Genomic DNA, 18,675 nt, shown 5'->3' with positions numbered 1-18,675 from the left:
GCAGCATCTGGTTACAATCAATTATATGAATCTATTACATGCTCTGCAAATTGTTGATATTGCCATTATACCGTATAATTTTAACTTGGAGTGGTTTGAGAACCGGTTCTGTGTAGCATGAAATTATAAGGTTCTTATCTTGGAAAACATGAAACCATCTCCCTACATTCATAACGCATCATAAAGCATTGCTTGGTTGTAACATTTTGACTGTGCAGATTTAATCTGACACAGCTTGGCTTTTGAGTTCAAGTTGGAGAGAATTGCAGTTTTTACTGCTGGGAGCACTTGTACCAGTTTTTTGCCTCTTGGTCAAAATGACGGCTGCCCAGGCGGATGGTCTACAGATAACTGGATCCATGGTCAGACTCACTTTCCTTCAGTGAGTCTTCAATATAGTGAGCATCACTGCCTGTCAAGTTTGGTGTTTCAGATGATGAGGAGGGCTCCCATGCTATTGCTGAGCACCGCTAGGAACCATCAGTGCTCCATGGTCATTGGAGCAGGTATTATCTCTCAATACAGTGGAGAGTCACCATGGGAAAGTGGGTTATATTATTTGTCCAGCTCTTCAAGCATATCTGTACTACATACCTAAACCTGGTTAACATTCATTCATTTGCACATTTATGCCACTCTTCCTCCTTCCTTTCTCTGTATGTGTAACATTGCCCTGCTAAATTAGAATCTTGACTGCGGATTTGTCATGTTACCCCTAGTTCAGATCATCTCAGCAGGCAACTGATTTTGCTCCCTTGTTGTTTAGGCAGCAGGAGAGGGCCAAATGCCAGACTCCGGGAGGATCCTTTTAGACATTTTGGAACATGACTGGAAAGAAGCACAAGATGACCGGCAGGAACTGTGCCAGAAACTGGACTCAGTGCAAAACGAGCTGCAGTGGGCAGAGGAGCTGAGGGATAAGGTAAGGTGCCCCCCCCCCAAGCACTTGTTCTTAGGAATCATCACTGCACAGCCCCATTGTCATTAGGATGCAACTAGCAGGCAGTTGTACCACTTAGAACTTGGGTTCGCTTCCAGCTCAAGTTCATCAGTATTTTTATGACACCCCAGGAAAATGTTAGGGCCCCATGGTTTTGTTCCTTTTCCAGTGTTAACAATGCCCCATGTATTTAATGATTTCTAGAGTCTGTTCTAGGACCCCCCCCCCCCCATGGAGAAGGAAACTCGTGGATACTGAAATCTGTGGGTTTCAGGGACCAGTAATCCTCCAGAGGTGAGGGGAACACAGCTCCCCTTGCCTCCGAAGGCTCCAGGTGGGTCCAACCTGCAGGTTTGGGGACCCACAGTACTGGAATCTGCAGGTCCTGATTCTGCAGATATAACACTGGTCCACCTGTACCCACAAAGAATATAAGGGTTTCTGAATACTCACTGAATTCCAGGGGTTTGCTGAGGTGTGAAATTATTTTTTTTTAAAGACAAAGGGAAAGAAGACCCCAAATGCTTTACTTAGTAATCCAGGATAACTAAAGGTTAAAGCCAGTGAATTCCTAGAGAGACATTGCTGTGACATGGAACATTCTCCAGTGGTCAGGGAAGAACCCTCATTTTCAAGGTTACTATTCAGCAGGATTTGGAAGTGTATTTCATGCTGAAAGGCTTAGAGAAGGGGCTGAGACTGGATACAAAGTGAGATATAAAGAAAGGGAAAATTCGGAAGAAATTGGAAATGGAGAACAAGACAGAGAGAGTGAGAAAAAGTTAAGGCAGCCTTTTCAGTATTGGATCCTGCAACCCAACACTGTAGTCCAGAGCATGCTTACTCTGAAGTAACCCCCACGGAATCCATTGGGAGTTACTCATAGGGAGATGTGCATACTGCAGCATTTTGTTGCAAGACCTCCCATTGTTTCTTATTATAAGAATACTAATGAATACAATGCAATGATTCCATTCTGGGAAGAGATTCTCCTCAGTCTAGTAGCCAGAGAGGAAAACTCTAGGTCCAGCCATCCAGGGGGGCAACAGACAAAGGACTGTAATAAAGAGATCTTATTACTTCAGTTACTACTGCTAAACACCCCCCCCATCATAAACACACATTCAAACTGAGCTTCTTTTCCTCTAATTCAGTGCAGCATGCCCTCCTTTTTGAAATTATAATCTCCCTTGCACTTAGTTCCTGAGGGTTCTATCCTTCCTTTCAAAAAGTTCCACTACAACAAAACAGAAAAGAACTTAACCTGTTTAGGATGAATGGTAGAGTGGCAGCAAGGAAGAAGGGAAGTGCCAGGGAAACACAAGATATTTCCAGTAGCCTCAATTCAAGAACCTTTCAACAGAAAGCTCCTCTTGACTGGCAGGCCTCCTCTTAAGTACCAGGAGGTCTGTGTCCTAACCACCAGTCTCCTCTGCTATTCAGGTGACCCATTTAGAAACGGTGCCTCCAAATTTAACTGGAGCAAGGAGGAACCCCCACAGCCCTCACAATAATATCTCTGAGTCTTTGGTTATTTTTATTTAATTTATTTTTGCACCAATTTTTTTTAACTAGTTACCACTTTCTGATTCACCAAATAAGAGCCCCCAGTTTTTGGATTTGGGTATGGTTTGATTTCCAGTAAAGAGATGCTGGGTTCAAAATTGCCTTCCACCATGGAAGTCTTTAACTCCAGTCTCAGGCATTTGTGGGCTATGTGTGGGTACTCATGAGAAGTGGGGGGGGGGGAGGGAAATACTTTGTATGTACACTATTTTATGTTTCATTTCTGAAATTAGCACTGAAAACAGGTTTTAGGACTAAGCCCTACACTGATCCCTGGAAGGTATAACTCTGTTTCCACCCCATCAGTACTTGCAAGATATGGAAGGTCTGCAGTTGAGGTTCCAGACACTGCAGAAGAATTGTGACCTGTACAAACACAGGATGAATACTGTGCTGTCTCAGCTGGAAGAAATTGAGAAGGAAAGAGATCAGGTGTGTCGCTTCTTTCTTATAATAATAATAATAATACAGGTATTTCTATACCGCCTTTCTTGAACCTCAGATTTCTCCTTAGACTTTATTCAAGGCGGTTTACATAGGCAGGCAATTTAAATCCCCGTAGGGATTTTTACGATTTGAAAGAAAGTTTCTATCTTTCAAGATAAAAGTTTTGTTCTAAAAAGTGGGTCCTGGTACTAAAAAGTTTGGGAACCACTGATCTAAGTTGCTGTATGAATTTTTTTGGGTGGGGGGAAATAAGAAACCATATGTGACTTCCTAACCATCATGGGAGGCAGCATATGCCCAACTGGCATAGCTACATCTGTGTTGGAAAGTTAGTTAGGATTGGACTGTTACTCAGACTGTAGAATTCTCATTTTCTAATTTAGAGTTCAGACAGTCTAATCAACAACCTCCTATCACTTTACCCTATTCCCACCTTGTCAGAATTTGCTCTGTTCTACCTGTAGTCCTGCCTGCCCAAGGCATATCTACACCTCTTGCTGTGTCTCTTTCAGGCAATCCAGAGCCGAGATGGCATTCAACTTCAGTACTCCCAAAGCCTCATTGAGAAGGACCAGTATCGCAAGCGGGTCCGGGCCTTGGAGGAGGAGAGGGATGAGTTGCTGAGCAAACTTACACAGGTTGAGGGCAAGATAAGTGCACTAGAGGCTCAGCTACAGCGTTGTCAGTGCACCAGGAGCTTGGGCAAGAAGGTAAGTCTCATAGTGGAGGCCTCTTGCAGAACAAGGAGCTGCTGCAGAATCAAAGAGTTCTGTGTTGGGTTGTGTGGCCCAACGTGGAGCTCAGCTCCACCGGTCCTGCCATCCTCCCATCCTGCTCCCTCCCTTGGAACACTTCCTCCCTATCCTCCCCCACCTCATCCCACCCCAGGATGCCTCCTCCCTGCCTCCCCCCATGTCCCCACCTACCTCTCCGCTGCCCTGTGGTTTGGGCGACCGAGGAGTGGCAAAGCACTGGCTTTACACCGGCGCTATCCTAGTGCCAACTGGCACTGGGCTAGCTCCGGCACTGGGCTGGTGCTAAGACTTGCAAATATGCCTTACGGCATGTTTGCAACAGTGTGCGCCTGCAGTACATTGATGTGCAGAGCTCAGAATTGGGCTTTAAGTTACCTTGTTTCTCTCTCCCTGTTCCAGATGTGCTCCTCCTCCCATTCACTCTGTTCCATCCTAAGTAGCACCTGGAGCATGACAGAGAAGCCTTCATCCCTGGAAGATGGAACGGTGGATACTCCGGGTATCCTGGAGGTCGTCTTCCCTGGGGATTGTATAAACCAGGATGTGGTGAGAGTTTGGGGATTGTACTGCTATTTTACATTTGCACCATGTAAGAACTGGGCACATCTTCAGCATCATCAAGAGGTGGCCAGTTTGATTGGCCTTTTAATTTTTTTCATGAACTGTTGCCCAGGGTGGCAAAGGGTTTTGTCCAGAGTAACCGAGAGTGTCGGAACGGAAAACAGTACCCAGGAGCTAGGAGATGAGAGTAGGGACAAAGATACAAGGTCTCTTCTATCACTTTTGAGAATTTCTGTCCTCAGCAGTTTTTGCTACAGTGTAAATGCTACTCTAGCTTGCCTGTCATTTTCAGTTTGTTGTGACACAAATATCTTAGTCTTCTTTGACTCCCACACTGGTAAGTACTTTACTGCAGTATGCCACGCAGGTCACATAGGAAGTCTAGAGAAATAACTGGCTGTGTTTATGCTGCAATAGCCAGTTGTTTAGAGCATAGGTATAGCATAGTGAATCAGGCTGCAGTCCCCAGATGCTTCCTTGGGAGGAAATGCCACTGAAAGTGCAGCCTACTTCTGCATGTGTGTGCTTAGGTTTGAACTGCTTGAGTGTGAATGTGATCCAGCAAGCCGTAGGTTAAAATTCCATCTCAGCCATGAGTTCACTTAGGTAATCCTGCTCAGAGCCCTCCCAGCACCTGTAGAGAGATGCACCTGTAGAGAGATGTAGATAATACTACTGATATACCTTCCAGATTATTGTGAAGATTATTGAGATAGTGTGCGTGAACTGTTTTAAACAAATTATGCATCTTAAATTTCAAAGTCTGCTCTTCTTGCCCCTGCTGCTCTCTGTCCATTTATAAGGTGTATTTTTATGAGCTCTTTAAGGCACTGGGACCCAGACATGAAGCTAAACTGCTGTTCACCACTCTGAGCTCTTGGGTTAGGGAGGGACATGAAACAGACAAAAAAGCATTGGGATTTATGTCAGTATCCATGTGGAGCTGGCCTGGATCAGACAATCCAACAAACCACCGTCATGGATTTGATCTTGGTTTAGTAACCTGGATTGTAAACTGCATGATTTGCTGGTGTCTCTGAACTTGGCAACTGTCTCAGCTCACAGGATTTCAGCTTTCACTGTCAGAACAAGATTCTGGCATTTATGACTGGGGACAAACTTGTGAAATGTGAGAAGTTCCAAGATTTCTGGAATTGAAAGGAATTGTGGGATCCACATTAATTCCTATTCGCTTAGTCTTGTTTTGTGTGTGTGTGTGGAGCAAGTAGCATAAAGACCACAAATTATATGTGCACGTTTCAATTTGCATGATTTTACCCTATCACTGAATGTTGGGCCAATGGCCAACCACTGATAGGGTTGCTGTGCCTTTTAAAAAATAACTCTTCCACTGCTGCCAACATTTTCTTCACAGCTGGCTTTCAGATGGAGGGAAAACAGCCAGAAAACAAATTGGTTACTATCCTGTGTGCTTCCTAAAGTTTTCCTCTCCCTTCCAGGGCAGCCAGCTTGGTGGTCTGGAGGTTTCTAGCCAGTTGAGAATGCTGATGATGGCAAAAGAGTAAAGTGAGGAAGGGTGGTAGGATGGGTCCTTGCCTTGTATTTTTATCCCTAGCAAAACGTGTGCAGATTTTTTAATTGAGTAATTAATGTATTGAAACTCATGCTATTTAATTGGCTGATAATCCTAGAATGTAAGTGAGCATGAAGGAGAGTGAGACAAGGAAATGTAAAGCCTGGTGCTTATGATGTTCTTTCCCTCCCTTTTCTATTTAGGAAATGTCTCCAGACAGAGAGAAGGAAATAAACCGCCTTTCCATCTTTCCCTTCCCACCCTGTGCTGGCTCCATACTTCGACGGCAACGGGAAGATGGATATATGCCCATTAAGAGGTAATACCCAGATTCTCAGGCAGATTCAACAGTGGAATTCTCCCTGTTGGCCTCTTCAATCGCGGTCTTTCCTGTTTTGGAGGTTCAGATTCCCATGTGCCATAAGAACATGTCTTGATATAAGTATGTATTTGGGGACATAGCTTAGTACCTAACCTGATTTTAGTAGTAAATTATTATTTGTTAATTCAGATCCCACCGTTCTACAGTGAATTAAAATAGTGATATTTAAAATAAACCGTAATTAAAACAAGCCTAAATAATTATAAGTCTAATCGTAAAACCATATATCAAATAAACTTGAAACAGATGTTATCTTGGGGGCATTGTAGGGGAAAAGAAAGCAGTGACTGGGAGCCCATGGGCAGACATAAGTGGTGGGCCTGGCAGTTGCCCACAGCTGCAGCATGATATTGCCAGGCCTAAGGATCAAACGGTGACTTGGGAGTAGAAGATGGGACGGGTGATGGCACCTGTGAAGATCAGTGCAGTGGTGGACGTGGAGAATGGCCTGAAGATGTCTGTGTATTATTCTTCCTCTGCAGCCAACAAATCTGGCCCTGGTACATACTCGGAATGGGTGATGACTGGGAGCATCATGTATTTCTCTGAATTTGGAGAAAGGGAGAGATGCACATGTAATTTAAAAAAAAAACCTTTTAGTGCCATGTAGAGATATAGGAACACAGTTATGACACTTGTACATACTTGAAATGTCTTCTCTCCTATGTTTGTGCCTTCAGTCGGTCTTATGGGTCCCTCGGCAGCATGGAAGACTTAACAGGTATTGTGGATGCAGTATTTCCGCTGTGAGTTACTAGAACGATGCATGAAGGAATTTGGGTGAGGAGGGGCTGTCCTCTACCAGATCGGCTGCAAGACCATATATCCACTAGGGGGTGCCCTTGGCCCACAGTTCTCTTGCCAGCTCTGGGAGCATCTCCAGGGGCTCAGCAGCGTCATGCTTTCATGTATGCATGCATCGTTCTTAGGATATTCCAGTCTGGCATGTTTAATTTATAGAGGGTTTCCAATTCAGTTTCAGAGAAGTAAGAACCGGAAGAGAGAAATGCATCAGCTTCAGGCTGTTATCGGTTCTTGGTGATGGGCTGTAAATCTCTAGAGTGTGTCCCTCTGTATATCTTGGGCCTGGCTAGATTTGTGACATTTTTTCCCCAGGGTACAGTCCCAGGAGAATTTGGCATGTGTGCGGGAACTGTTTGGCTTTTGCAATCAAACATGAGGCTAGGGGTGAAGGTGGTTGGCATGATTCTAAAAACGGAGGAGCTTTGCCAAGAACCCATTCAACGCACACACACCAGAATCCAGTTCAGATTTATCTTCTGCCTCCTTAAGGGCATTTCTCAAAATCCAACGGAGGCGACAGTGGAGTTGAGGAGTTTTCCTGCCTGCCTATGCTTAACATTAAAGCAGGCTCTGATGCTCCAAATTTAAGGCATCCTTTAAATATGGCCATGTGGGAAAGGAGGCGCTCGTGTGTGTCCTGATTGTAGAATTGGCAGCCCAGCTGGAGCAACTATGCACTGATAGAGTGCCCCCTGCACAATTGCCCCCTGTCCATTGGTTGTGTCAGTTAAACATTACCCAGCTACATAGGAGCCATTCATGGGAAAGGGTCTCTCGGTTTGGGCTCTTCTTGTCCCCATCTACCCTGGTTCTCTTGTCTGAACCACACCTCCCCCAGTACCTTTTGGACCGAATTGATACAGCATAATCCTGTAACCCGTATCAATATGTTCTGCATCTCTTTCTTCACCAGGAAGCATTACTACTACCACCACCTCCTCTGCCAGATCAAGTTCCTCTCCCAGCAGTGTGCACACCAGGGCAAAGTCAGAAATCTGCTTGTCCAGCACCTCTAAGCAGCAGGAGATTGCTAGGAGGTCTGTTTGCCTTTCTTCTTTCCTCCTCCCCCATTAGTGACAATTTCCAGAGACAGCCGTATGAATTCAAGCATCCTAGGTGGGGCATCTGCTCTGGACCATCCTATGCCCACAGTTGTTTGTTACCATTTCCCAGCAGCGGACTGCCCCAGCCCCATGCCCAGGGCAAAGGTCCGCGATGGCGCCCCCCTGTGGGCTACTGCCACCCTTACACAGAAGTTTGCCCCCCTACTCACCTGAGGCTCATGGAGCCTTGCGCAACCCAGGAACTCGTTGGAGAAACCTCTGTGAGGTTCCCTGACGCTTAAACTGTGCTTCTGGAAAACCTGAAGCACAGTTTCCGCCCCTGTCAGGAGCCTCAGAGAGGCTTCCGCAGGGTCCTGGTGCCTTGTGTCTGGGGCTTTTACCCCATTGGACCTTATGGTAGGTTCACAACTGCCTGTTCCCATGACCCATCTAATCTCCTCCTGCTGGGGGTCTGCACCACTGTTGCTGCTGCTTCTCTGCTCTTGCCCCTATGCCTCCTGGACACTCTGACTCAGACCATTGATCCATTTAGCCAAGCATTGTCTGATGGACAGCAGCTCTCCAAGGTCTGGGGTAGATATCCAACCAACTGAGAACATTTGTATTGGCAATGCCAAGATCTGAGACCTCCTATCAGTGAAACATGCACTTTGCTACTGAGTTGCAGTCCCTAAGGTTGTAGTTACAAAGGGTGGAAGAAAAGCAGTAGCAAATTATTGATGATGAGGTGGTCCCTGCAGGGCTCTACCTAGGGCATTTTTCCCTCCTGTGGAATGAGTTGATCCTGAAGGTTGCAGAGAAGTTCAGACCAGCGAGACAGCTCATATCATTAATCTGTTGGGACTAAGGCAGCTGGGCTGATGGCAACAGCTCCTCCAGATTCCAGTTTCTATTGTATCTGTGAAAGAACTAGACTCAGAGCATCCATCTGAGTTTGGCCCAATGATGGGAATGTTGAGCATTACTCTCCCTACAGGACAGGCAAAATTGGCAGGCTTTACAACCTCCTTCACCAGGAATTTATGGAGCCTGGTAATCAAGGCAGAGAATGACCTTCCTGGCAAAGAAGTCTCAGTCCCTCTTGCTGTTTTCCCCCCATTCAGATATGTTGTGGTGCATTTGTCTCGTAGAAGTCACCTGAGCATTCCAGCACTCCAAGGGAGGGGACTTGCTGCAGATGTCTCCATCCTTGGAGGAAACAGAACAGGGATTTATGTCCAGTGGGTGAGGCCAGGCTCTGAAGCTGAAAGTGCAGGACTCCGAGAGGGATGCCGGCTCCTAAAGGTAATGATAAACCATGAAATTGCAGTTCATACCTAAGCAGGAACAGTTTTAGTATGGCTGGAAGGAAAGAAAGCAATAATAAGCAACAGAATGACTCTCCCTTTTTTGTCTCTTCTAGTTACTAAAAGCTTGGAGGGCTGGTGTACAATGCAGAATGGCCACTAGTGGCTGAATTCTGTTTTGCAAAAGTATTGTTTCAGATGAAGCAATTTCAAGGGCCAAACAGCATACTGTTAGTGCATAGTATAGCCTGGTGGGTTTTTTTAAAAATGGAAACTTTTTCCCCCCAGTAAAAATTATGCTGTGGGGGAGCTGTGATGGGATTCACACTATGGCAGGGACAAAAGCCCCCTACCCCTGTTGTGGTTTTCCCATGTATCGCACAGCTCCAGTACTATCTACACAACCAACCAACAAAAACCCGTCCACTGGCATAGCTAACTGGCACACCACCCCGGGGCACGCTGATCAACCTGCTGCCCCCTTTAACCCACTCCCTCTGACCCGGAAGTGATTACTGTGATGTGATGACATCACCCCAATTACTTTTGGAATGCTTGGGGCGAGGCTGCCCACTTCAGAAGAAGCAGCTGGCCTTGCTTCAAGCTACTGAGCCGAAAATGACTGTAGGGTGGGCAGGAAAACCTGCCTGCTCCCACAGCCATTCTCGGAGTGGCTGTGCCTTGCTGGAAGTGCAATGGCTGGAAGTGCAGAGAATGGCTGTGGGGGAAGAGGTTTTCCTGCCCACCCCTGCAGTCATTCTTGGCATGATCACTTGGAAAGAATCAACCACTTCTTCAAGAAGAAGCAGGCTGCCTTGCTCCGAGCAGGTCATCTGTGAGTGAGGGGTGCAGGACTGTAGTGACTGGATTGCTGTCACATGTAGTGCCACCCAGGGTCACAGCATTCCAGTGACCCTCCTCAGCTATACAGCTGAACTACACAGCTGAATGTTATTCTGGATGCCTAACGAGTAGTTTGGCTCCAAGGAACCAAGTGACTTTTCCACATGTCCTTGGGAAATCATTAGGATCGCATTTTACCCTGAATCACCCATGCAGGGATGGGCAGGATCATGTAGGATATAACCCTAAATAAATAAAGTTGTGTTATTGTATAGTGCCACTGGTGTGCATGAAACTTTACAACAGAAGAGAATACAGGTCCCTACCCTGAGAGGTTCACAATCTTAAATAGACACAAGGGAACAACAGAAGATGGGCAATGATGCCAGGAAAACTGGGGAAGATCATGGGAATATTACGTAGGCTAAGGCTTCAATTCTGTGCACACTTTCCTGGGAGCTGTTTGAAGAATCGGGAGATTGTTGGGCGGCTGGGGTGGTAAAACTCGCAGAATGAAGATCTTGACCAGGAGTGTAGTGGCATATGAGAGCAGAGAGGTAAGAAGGGGCATGGCCAGGGAGGGCTTTAAAGGTGAGAACCAGGAGCTTGTGCTAGATCTGGGAGCAGACCGTGGTTTGCTGACATAATTTTGCTCTCCCTGTTTGTTTGTAGTTTGTCTCACAGAGCAGACCTGTTATGTGAGAAACTCAAGGTGTCTGATCCATGCATCCTCTTTTTTGTGTGTGTTTCTGTGGCAGCTTAGGGGGACACTGTTAAATGGGGAGGTGCTCTCCCTGGAGAATTGCACACGGGAGGTAGCTTACCTGAGCCTGTTGCACTGGGATGACCCATCAGCTCTTCTCTTTGTGCCTGATATGAAAGGTAAACCGCTTTAACTGACTGCATGGCTGTTGATCCTTAGCAAATCTGGGCAACAAGAGCCCTTTTCTGTGTTTCTGTGCTTTTGTGATTCCCCAGCAGAAATATCATACAGCATTGAATATTTGGCCCAGAATTTCTCTTTTTTGGATCTCAGTCGTTTATTATTTGAATAGAGTTTCTAGCTTCAGAGTGAAACCTCTGAAGGCCAAGGTAAGACTCTGTGAGACTTCCAGTTGCCAGATCATTAACATAAGAACAGCCCCACTGGATCAGGCCATAGGCCCATCTAGTCCAGCTTCCTGTATCTCACAGCGGCCCACCAAATGCCCCAGAGAGCACACCAGATAACAAGAGACCTCATCCTGGTGCCCTCCCTTGCATCTGGCATTCTGACAACCCATTTCTAAAATCAGGAGGTTGCGCATACACATCATGGCTTGTACCCCGTAATGGATTTTTCCTCCAGAAACATGTCCAATCCCCTTTTAAAGGTGTCCAGGCCAGTCGCCATCACCACATCCTGTGGCAAAGAGTTCCACAGACCAACCACATGCTGAGTAAAGAAATATTTTCTTTTGTCTGTCCTAACCCGCCCAACACTCAATTTGAGTGGATGTCCCCTGGTTCTGGTGTTATGTGAGAGTGTAAAGAGCATCTCCCTATCCACTCTTGGGACTGAGTGATTCATGGGACTTTAGTGCACATGTGCTCTGTGTACCTTCGTGTTTTTACCACACAGGCAGTGGAAGCAAAGCAGGTTATGCAAGATATGCAACTTACGGTTTGGGATGTCTTGTATGATGCTGGGGAAGGCTGCCCATTAGCATTGGGAGTCCCTGATAACCCCAATCTTTTAATCTGCCCTATGGCTCAGCAGATGACCCTCTATATGTGATGGAACAATAACCCTAGACCAGCCATTTTCAACCACTGTGCCCTGGCACACTGGTGGGCTGCGAATGGTCCCCAGGTGTGACTCGGGAATTTGGGAGAGAGTCATTTATTAGTAGGGCTATTGGGGGATGTGCGCCCCCCATTGACAGCACAGTGTGCCCTGTCAATTGTCAAAAAACTGATGGTGTGCCTTGACAATTTTAGTGCCTTTCCAATGTGCCCTGAGATGAAAAAGGTTGAAAATCACTGCCCTAGACCAAAGCCATCTAATTGGTACATATCTGAAGTTGGCCAGATCAAGGCACAGCCCCACAGGATTCAGGCCATGGGTGTCGGCGCCTGGAGGACAGATTGGAATAACTGTCTCTCCTCCCTTTTCTGTAGCATGACCAGTATGGACCCCTCCCTCTCTCCATTGCAGGAGGTGTTTAAACCAGTTCCAAGAGTACCTATACACCTATAGAAGCCTGGCATTAGAGCTGTATTTCAGGCAACACTTCTACAAAGCTGCTTCAGGAGCAGGGAAGGTGGTGCTCTCAAGACAATGCCTCAGGGAACCTCATCCTATCACACCCTTTGCTGCTCTTGTCATATATACGCTTGATATACACGTCATGATGCGCTTCAATGTCAGTAAGTGTAAAGTCATGCACATTGGGGCAAAAAATCAAAACTTTAGATATAGGCTGATGGGTTCTGAGCTGTCTGTGACAGATCAGGAGAGAGATCTTGGGGTGGTGGTGGACAGGTCGATGAAAGTGTCGACCCAATGTGCGGCGGCAGAGAAGAAGGCCAATTCTATGCTTGGGATCATTAGGAAGGGTATTGAGAACAAAACGGCTAATATTATAATGCTGTTGTACAAATCGATGGTAAGGCCACACCTGGAGTATTGTGTCCAGTTCTGGTCGCCGCATCTCAAAAAAGACATAGTGGAAATGGAAAAGGTGCAAAAGAGAGTGACTAAGATGATTATGGAGCTGGGGCACCTTCCTTACAAGGAAAGGCTACGGCTTTTGGGCCTCTTCAGCCTAGAAAAGAGACGCCTGAGGGGGGACATGATTGAGACATACAAAATTATGCAGGGGATGGACAGAGTGGATAGGGAGATGCTCTTTACACTCTCACATAACACCAGAACCAGGGGACATCCACTAAAATTGAGTGTTGGGCGGGTTAGGACAGACAAAAGAAAATATTTCTTTACTCAGCGTGTGGCCGGTCTGTGGAACTCCTTGCCACAGGATGTGGTGCTGGCTTCTAGCCTAGACGCCTTTAAAAGGGGATTGGATGAGTTTCTGGATGAAAAATCTATTATGGGGTACAAGCCATGATGTGTATGTGCAACCTCCTGATTTTAGAAATGGGTTATGTCAGAATGCCAGATGCAAGGGAGGGCACCAGGATGAGGTCTCTTGTTATCTGGTGTGCTCCCTGGGGCATTTGGTGGGCTGCTGTGAGATACAGGAAGCTGGACTAGATGGGCCTATGGCCTGATCCAGTGGGGCTGTTCTTATGTTCTTATGTTATGTTCTTATACCTGAAGGCTCAGGGTCCCATGCAAAATGGAGCAAGGTGGAAGGTGCAGCACAGGGCTCTCCCTAATTCTACTGCAGCTTGATTCTTCCTGGCATGGGCTGTTTTGCAGTGCTTTCATGTAGGTGGGAGGCAGGACAGAGCATCCCTTTCATCAGCCTCCATACCTCCCACTTAACTTTACAAGCAGCATTTTTGGCAGGGGAGGCAGCAGCTGTAATAGGGTCCTTTTATTGGCCTGTGACGTTATACCTCCTTATCTGGGGTGGGAGAAAGATCACTCTGCCAATGGCTTTGCTGTGCCTTTGGATCTCTTGTCATGTACAGCCAGCCTCCTGCAGGAATTTACCCACCTGGAACCCAGTTCTAGAGATTTCTCAGAAGCCACTACTTGGCCACAGTGGGGAGCAGGATGCAGTCCTAGAGGGATCCTTGGTCCAGTCCTGCAGGGCTCTTCTCATGTCCCTTCTTCTCCTGGTCAGGTTACCAGCCCCTCAAAGAAGCACTAGATGCTGGGGAAAAGGCTCCTGGTGACTCCTTCTATGTGCGGGCCAACCTGAGCCTTCTGGAAGTTGCTGACCCGCAAGCCCTGAGTTTCAAGTCTCGGGAGATTCTTCACGTCACAGATACCTTGCACGAAGGACGGCTGGAGTGGTACTGTGCCCGAGTGGACCCCCTTACTCTCCGGGACTTGGAGAAAGGGACAGTACCAAATTACAACAGGTAATGGGTCAAGTGGGACATAATAATAATAATAATATACAGTATTTGTATACCGCCTTTCTTGGTCTTTATTCAAGACTTTATTCAAGGCGGTTTACACAGGCAGGCTTATTAAATCCATGCAGGGATTTTTACAAATTGAAAGAAGGTTCTCTCTTTCAAGGACCACCACATTCAAGCTGTTACACTCCGATCTGGTTTAACATTCTGGCCTCCATCCTCCCACGCTCCGAACAGATGGAACAGCTCAGCTGCAGCTTGCCAGCTGCTTCAAGGTCGCACGGTGCCGGTGGCCTCGAACTGGCGACCTTGTGGATGTTAATCTTCAGGCAAATGGAGGCTCTACCCTCTAGACCAGACCTCCTGCCCATGCGTTTGTGTCCTGCCCTTAGGCACATCTGTGCTTCCAGGGAGGCTCACAAAACTAAGTAAAAACAATATAAAATAACACTAAAAATAAGAACAAGCAGATGGCTGACTAACTGCCTTACAGCATTGTAAGTAACACTCCAACTGCATGCATACTGCTGGAGCACTGTGGACAGGCTGGAGTCTTCCCCCCCCCCTCTGCTGGTTGATTCCCCCCTGGATCTGTTAAGGCAGGTAAGGTGGTGGGGAAGGTGAGACAGGATGGGGGGGGAAAGAACATGGGTAGGGGAGGGCAGAACAAGGCAGTGATGGGAATGGGGGAGAACACAACAAGGAGGCAATGGGATGGGGGGATGGGGGGATTGGGTTCAGAAAGGAGATGGATCTGGCAGCAACTGCCAAATCTTCACCTCCTTCCCCGACATGATCCTGAGGCATGTGTACATGTCGGTCTGTGTCAGCATACGTGTGACACAGCTAATGCATATACTGACCCCTCTGTACTGTGGAGGATTACTGGAGAGGAGACCCAGAGGAGACCTCTACAACTGCCCCCTTCTGCAGGATGCAGCAATAGCCATTTTGTTGCTGCTGTATTGCTGGGTGGGGGTGGGGGGGGGAAGAATACGATTAGGCTGAAAAACAATTTGATTGCAGTCCAGGTGAAAAAAAAAGGTGTCTGCCTGGCACCAGATTGACAGCAAAGTAGATGCCAGGCAAGGACCTTGGAGAGAACTTTCCACAGCAGGGTGCCATAGCTGAGAATTTCCTCTCCCCAGGCAACAGCTACCTCCTGTGAAGGTACCTCCAGCCTTAGTGTTTGGGCAGGCTGATACGAGAGTAGGAAATCTTTCAGGTGTACAGATCCAGGCGATGTAGGGCTCTACATGTAAATGTCAACACTTCAGGTTGTTCTTGTGTGCCAATTAATCCTTTGCACTTGGAAAGAAAAGAGCAACTTTGCACATCCCCCCACCCCATTGTAGTAGTAGTTTTTTTTTTTTACTCAGCAGTTGAGTAGCATGAGGTTAATTGGTTCTTAACCTTTAAGTCTAAGCATAGATGCTGTAGGAGAAGAGATCTGTAGGACAACAAATTTGGGGAGAGAATGCCTGTTAGAAAGTGCTTCTGTTTCCATCCCATTAATTTCTTCACAAGAGACCCCACTCAGTACTCTTTGTTTGAGAAATTTAAACAGCTGGGGCACACAGCAGGGCTGTCAGACACTCTGCCCACTGAAGATTAGGAAAATCTAGTCTGCAGGTTTTTAGTTGGTTCTGCAGATCTTTCTTATCTAAGCAGGCTTTTCAACATATTTTGTAATGTTTATGTAATTTTATTGGATTACAGTTAGATAAGAGTCAGGATTTAGAGTGCTAATTGAGTTTTATTTGGTACTGTGCTCTTATTATGTTACTATTGAATTTTTTGGGAAGTGTGGGTATATGTTATACTGAGTAAATTAAATGCAGATGGGGGACAGTGCTAGGTGAGGTTGCAGAGATAGCAATTTGGGGTTAAAGGGGGGAGACACAACAGTGCTGCAAGTATTTCAGAGCCCGCTGGGGAACAGCAGGGAACTGGTGTGTTCAGTGGATGGGTAGGGGTTTGGGTTTTGACTTCCAATTGCTGCTCAGCTGGAAGTAGCTATGGGTGGCCCTGGCCTAGTCAGAACCTCTGCACAGAGCTGACCTCCAGTGTCACTGGGAATAAATGAGATGCAAATTCTGTAAAGCACTTGATACAAAGTGGAAATAAGTTGCTCTCCATATAAACAAAACAAAACACTGCTGCAACCTTTGATCACTTAAATCAGGGGTCACCAAACAGCCTGGGGGTCATATCCAGCCTGCCACAAGATTTTATCTAGCCCACAGCAATTTAAAATATTTTTCCCCAACCATGGGTTTGGACAGTTACCACATACAATTCTGTCTGCCGCACTCATTTTTTTATATGGCCAGAGTGGTGTCAGCTTGCCTAACTCTCATTTTTAGTCATCTGGGTCATATCCTTTAAGACTCTCAAAGCAGCAGTTCTCAAATTCTCTGGGAGTTCGGGAACCACTGTAAGTCTTTGTGGGGGAGGAGAGAATGCAGCAATGCGATCAGGATGATCATGCTGCTGCCAGGGCTTCCAGGGGCATTTGTACACTTACCTGAGCTTGCGCGGAGCAGGGAACCCCCGCGGATACCTCCCCAAGCCTTGTAATATCTAAAAATAAAGATCACACCCACTTCTAGTTCCAGGATCACCCTCTATAAAGCAGATTTTTTTTTTTGCCCACGAAAATGTGTAAAATATACAATGTGGCACTTGTACAAAAAAAGTTTGGAGACCCCTGAATTAAATGAATCAGTTTTAAAATCCTTTTCCATTGACTGAAAAGGCACCTCCTGATTAATTGGGTAACACATTTTCTTAAAAAAAAAAATACAGCATTATAAAAACTGCAGGTGACCTTCCCCCTTCTGAAACGTTAGGTAGAATTGCTTCTTTTCTATGGCAGATGGTGCCTACCATGGCATATGGATATGCCATCTTAAAAACAAAGAAAGTCTGCCTCTTGGTTCAGCTGTTATTAAATATAAGCAAACGTAATTGTATTTAATGCCTTGCAACTAATTTGATAAATTGACCAACATTTTTGGGATTGAGTAGTGACAACTCAGTTGCAGCCAGGAGTGGACTAGGTTATTGGTGACTCCCATTAAATTCTATGGAACGAGGTGCTCAGTTGGCAGGACTGTTGGCAAAAGTCTTCTTCCCCTTTCCAAGAAACCAGAGTTGCAAGAGTGAAGGTCAGGTTTGGTGTTCAGGCCAACTGTAACCCTTTTGTTATCTCCTATATTCATGAATGGCTGCATTTTCCAAGGGATCAGTAAGGTGTGCACTTTGATACACATAGGAAACTGTCTTGAACTGAGTCATGCCATTAGTCCATCTGGTTTACTGTTGTTCACACTGATTGGCTACAGGAATCAATGGGGCTTACTCTCAGGAAAGTGTGGTTAGGATTGCAGCCAAAGACTAGGGAGGGAATTGGGGGGGGGGGGGAATGTGCCTGTGGGACTTACTTCTGAGCAGACAATCATAACATTGGGCTTTTGGTTGCACTCTTTTTTTCTAAAATACAGGAGCAGGCAATTGGCACTTCTCTCTCTCCTCCTCTTCCCCCCCCCCCACAGGCACATTCCCCCCCCCCATCTCATAATTGCACTTAGCACCTCTCCTACTGTCCCTCCCCTCACTCCTCTGTACCTTTCAAAGGTCCAGAATCACTTGCCTCACATTCTCCCCCCCCCCAATTGCCTGCTCCTGTATTTCAGAAAGAAGTATGACCAAAAGCCCAATCCTAGGCATGTCTACTAAGAAGTAAGTCCCGTTATAATCAATGGGGCTTACTCCCAGGAAAGTGGGGCTAGGAGAGGAACTTGAGAGCCCAGCCCAGCTCAGGCATGTCTATTCAGAAGCAAGTCCCATTATAGTCAATGGGGCTTACTCCTAGGAAAGTGTGGATAGGATTGTGGCCCAACACCCCTCCTTTGAAAGGCAAGGCAGGGATGGTAGCTTTGGGGAGCTGCAGGCAACTGTGGCAAGGAAAAGGGACTTTCATGGACCCTGAGCCAAGCCCATTCTTTGGCCTCAGCAGACTCACTGGCTTCTTACCTGCTTGCCTGCCCCTGGCTCCCTGGCTCCCCCTGGTCCCTGGCTCCGAGGGGATCTCCTCCAGGCTTTTTTGGTTGCCCAATCAGCACACAGGGCAGACAAGAAACTTGATACCCAATCCGAGGCGTGTCTACTCAGAAGTAAGCCCCATAATAGTCCACGGGACTTACTTCCAGGTAAATGAGGATCGGGTTGCAGCCTTCCTCTTGCTCAGCAGCAGGAGATGGAAAGCAGCCACTGCTGCTTCTTTTTCTCCACTGCCTCCTGAGGGTCAAAGCAGCCATTTCTCCTGGGGACGGCTGCTGCCTACTGCCTTATGCCTCTGGCCCCACAGCACACCTGAGGCTGCCTCGCGGCACACTAGTGTGCCACAGCACAGCGGTTAAAAACCGCTGTTATAAAGTGTGTTGTGTGAAGGTT

The 18,675-nt window shown here is 46.7% G+C and overlaps 1 protein-coding gene across 1 annotated transcript in view; it reads left to right on the top strand.

Moving 5' to 3' along the window:
* Positions 1 to 18,675, top strand: part of CARD10 (caspase recruitment domain family member 10) — a 44,347-nt gene that overhangs the window by 16,399 nt on the left and 9,273 nt on the right. Inside the window, exons 7-16 of the mRNA XM_066633599.1 lie at positions 767 to 922; positions 2,813 to 2,938; positions 3,466 to 3,663; positions 4,108 to 4,254; positions 6,007 to 6,122; positions 6,866 to 6,906; positions 7,903 to 8,026; positions 9,184 to 9,337; positions 10,941 to 11,064; positions 13,977 to 14,217. Of these exons, the coding sequence (XP_066489696.1) occupies positions 767 to 922; positions 2,813 to 2,938; positions 3,466 to 3,663; positions 4,108 to 4,254; positions 6,007 to 6,122; positions 6,866 to 6,906; positions 7,903 to 8,026; positions 9,184 to 9,337; positions 10,941 to 11,064; positions 13,977 to 14,217 (1,427 nt within the window). The remainder of the gene's footprint in view (positions 1 to 766; positions 923 to 2,812; positions 2,939 to 3,465; positions 3,664 to 4,107; positions 4,255 to 6,006; positions 6,123 to 6,865; positions 6,907 to 7,902; positions 8,027 to 9,183; positions 9,338 to 10,940; positions 11,065 to 13,976; positions 14,218 to 18,675) is intronic.

The sequence above is a fragment of the Tiliqua scincoides genome, chromosome 7 (genome assembly GCF_035046505.1).
Source record: "Tiliqua scincoides isolate rTilSci1 chromosome 7, rTilSci1.hap2, whole genome shotgun sequence".
Lineage (NCBI taxonomy): Eukaryota > Metazoa > Chordata > Lepidosauria > Squamata > Scincidae > Tiliqua > Tiliqua scincoides.
This window is presented reverse-complemented; position numbering and strand designations above follow the sequence as displayed.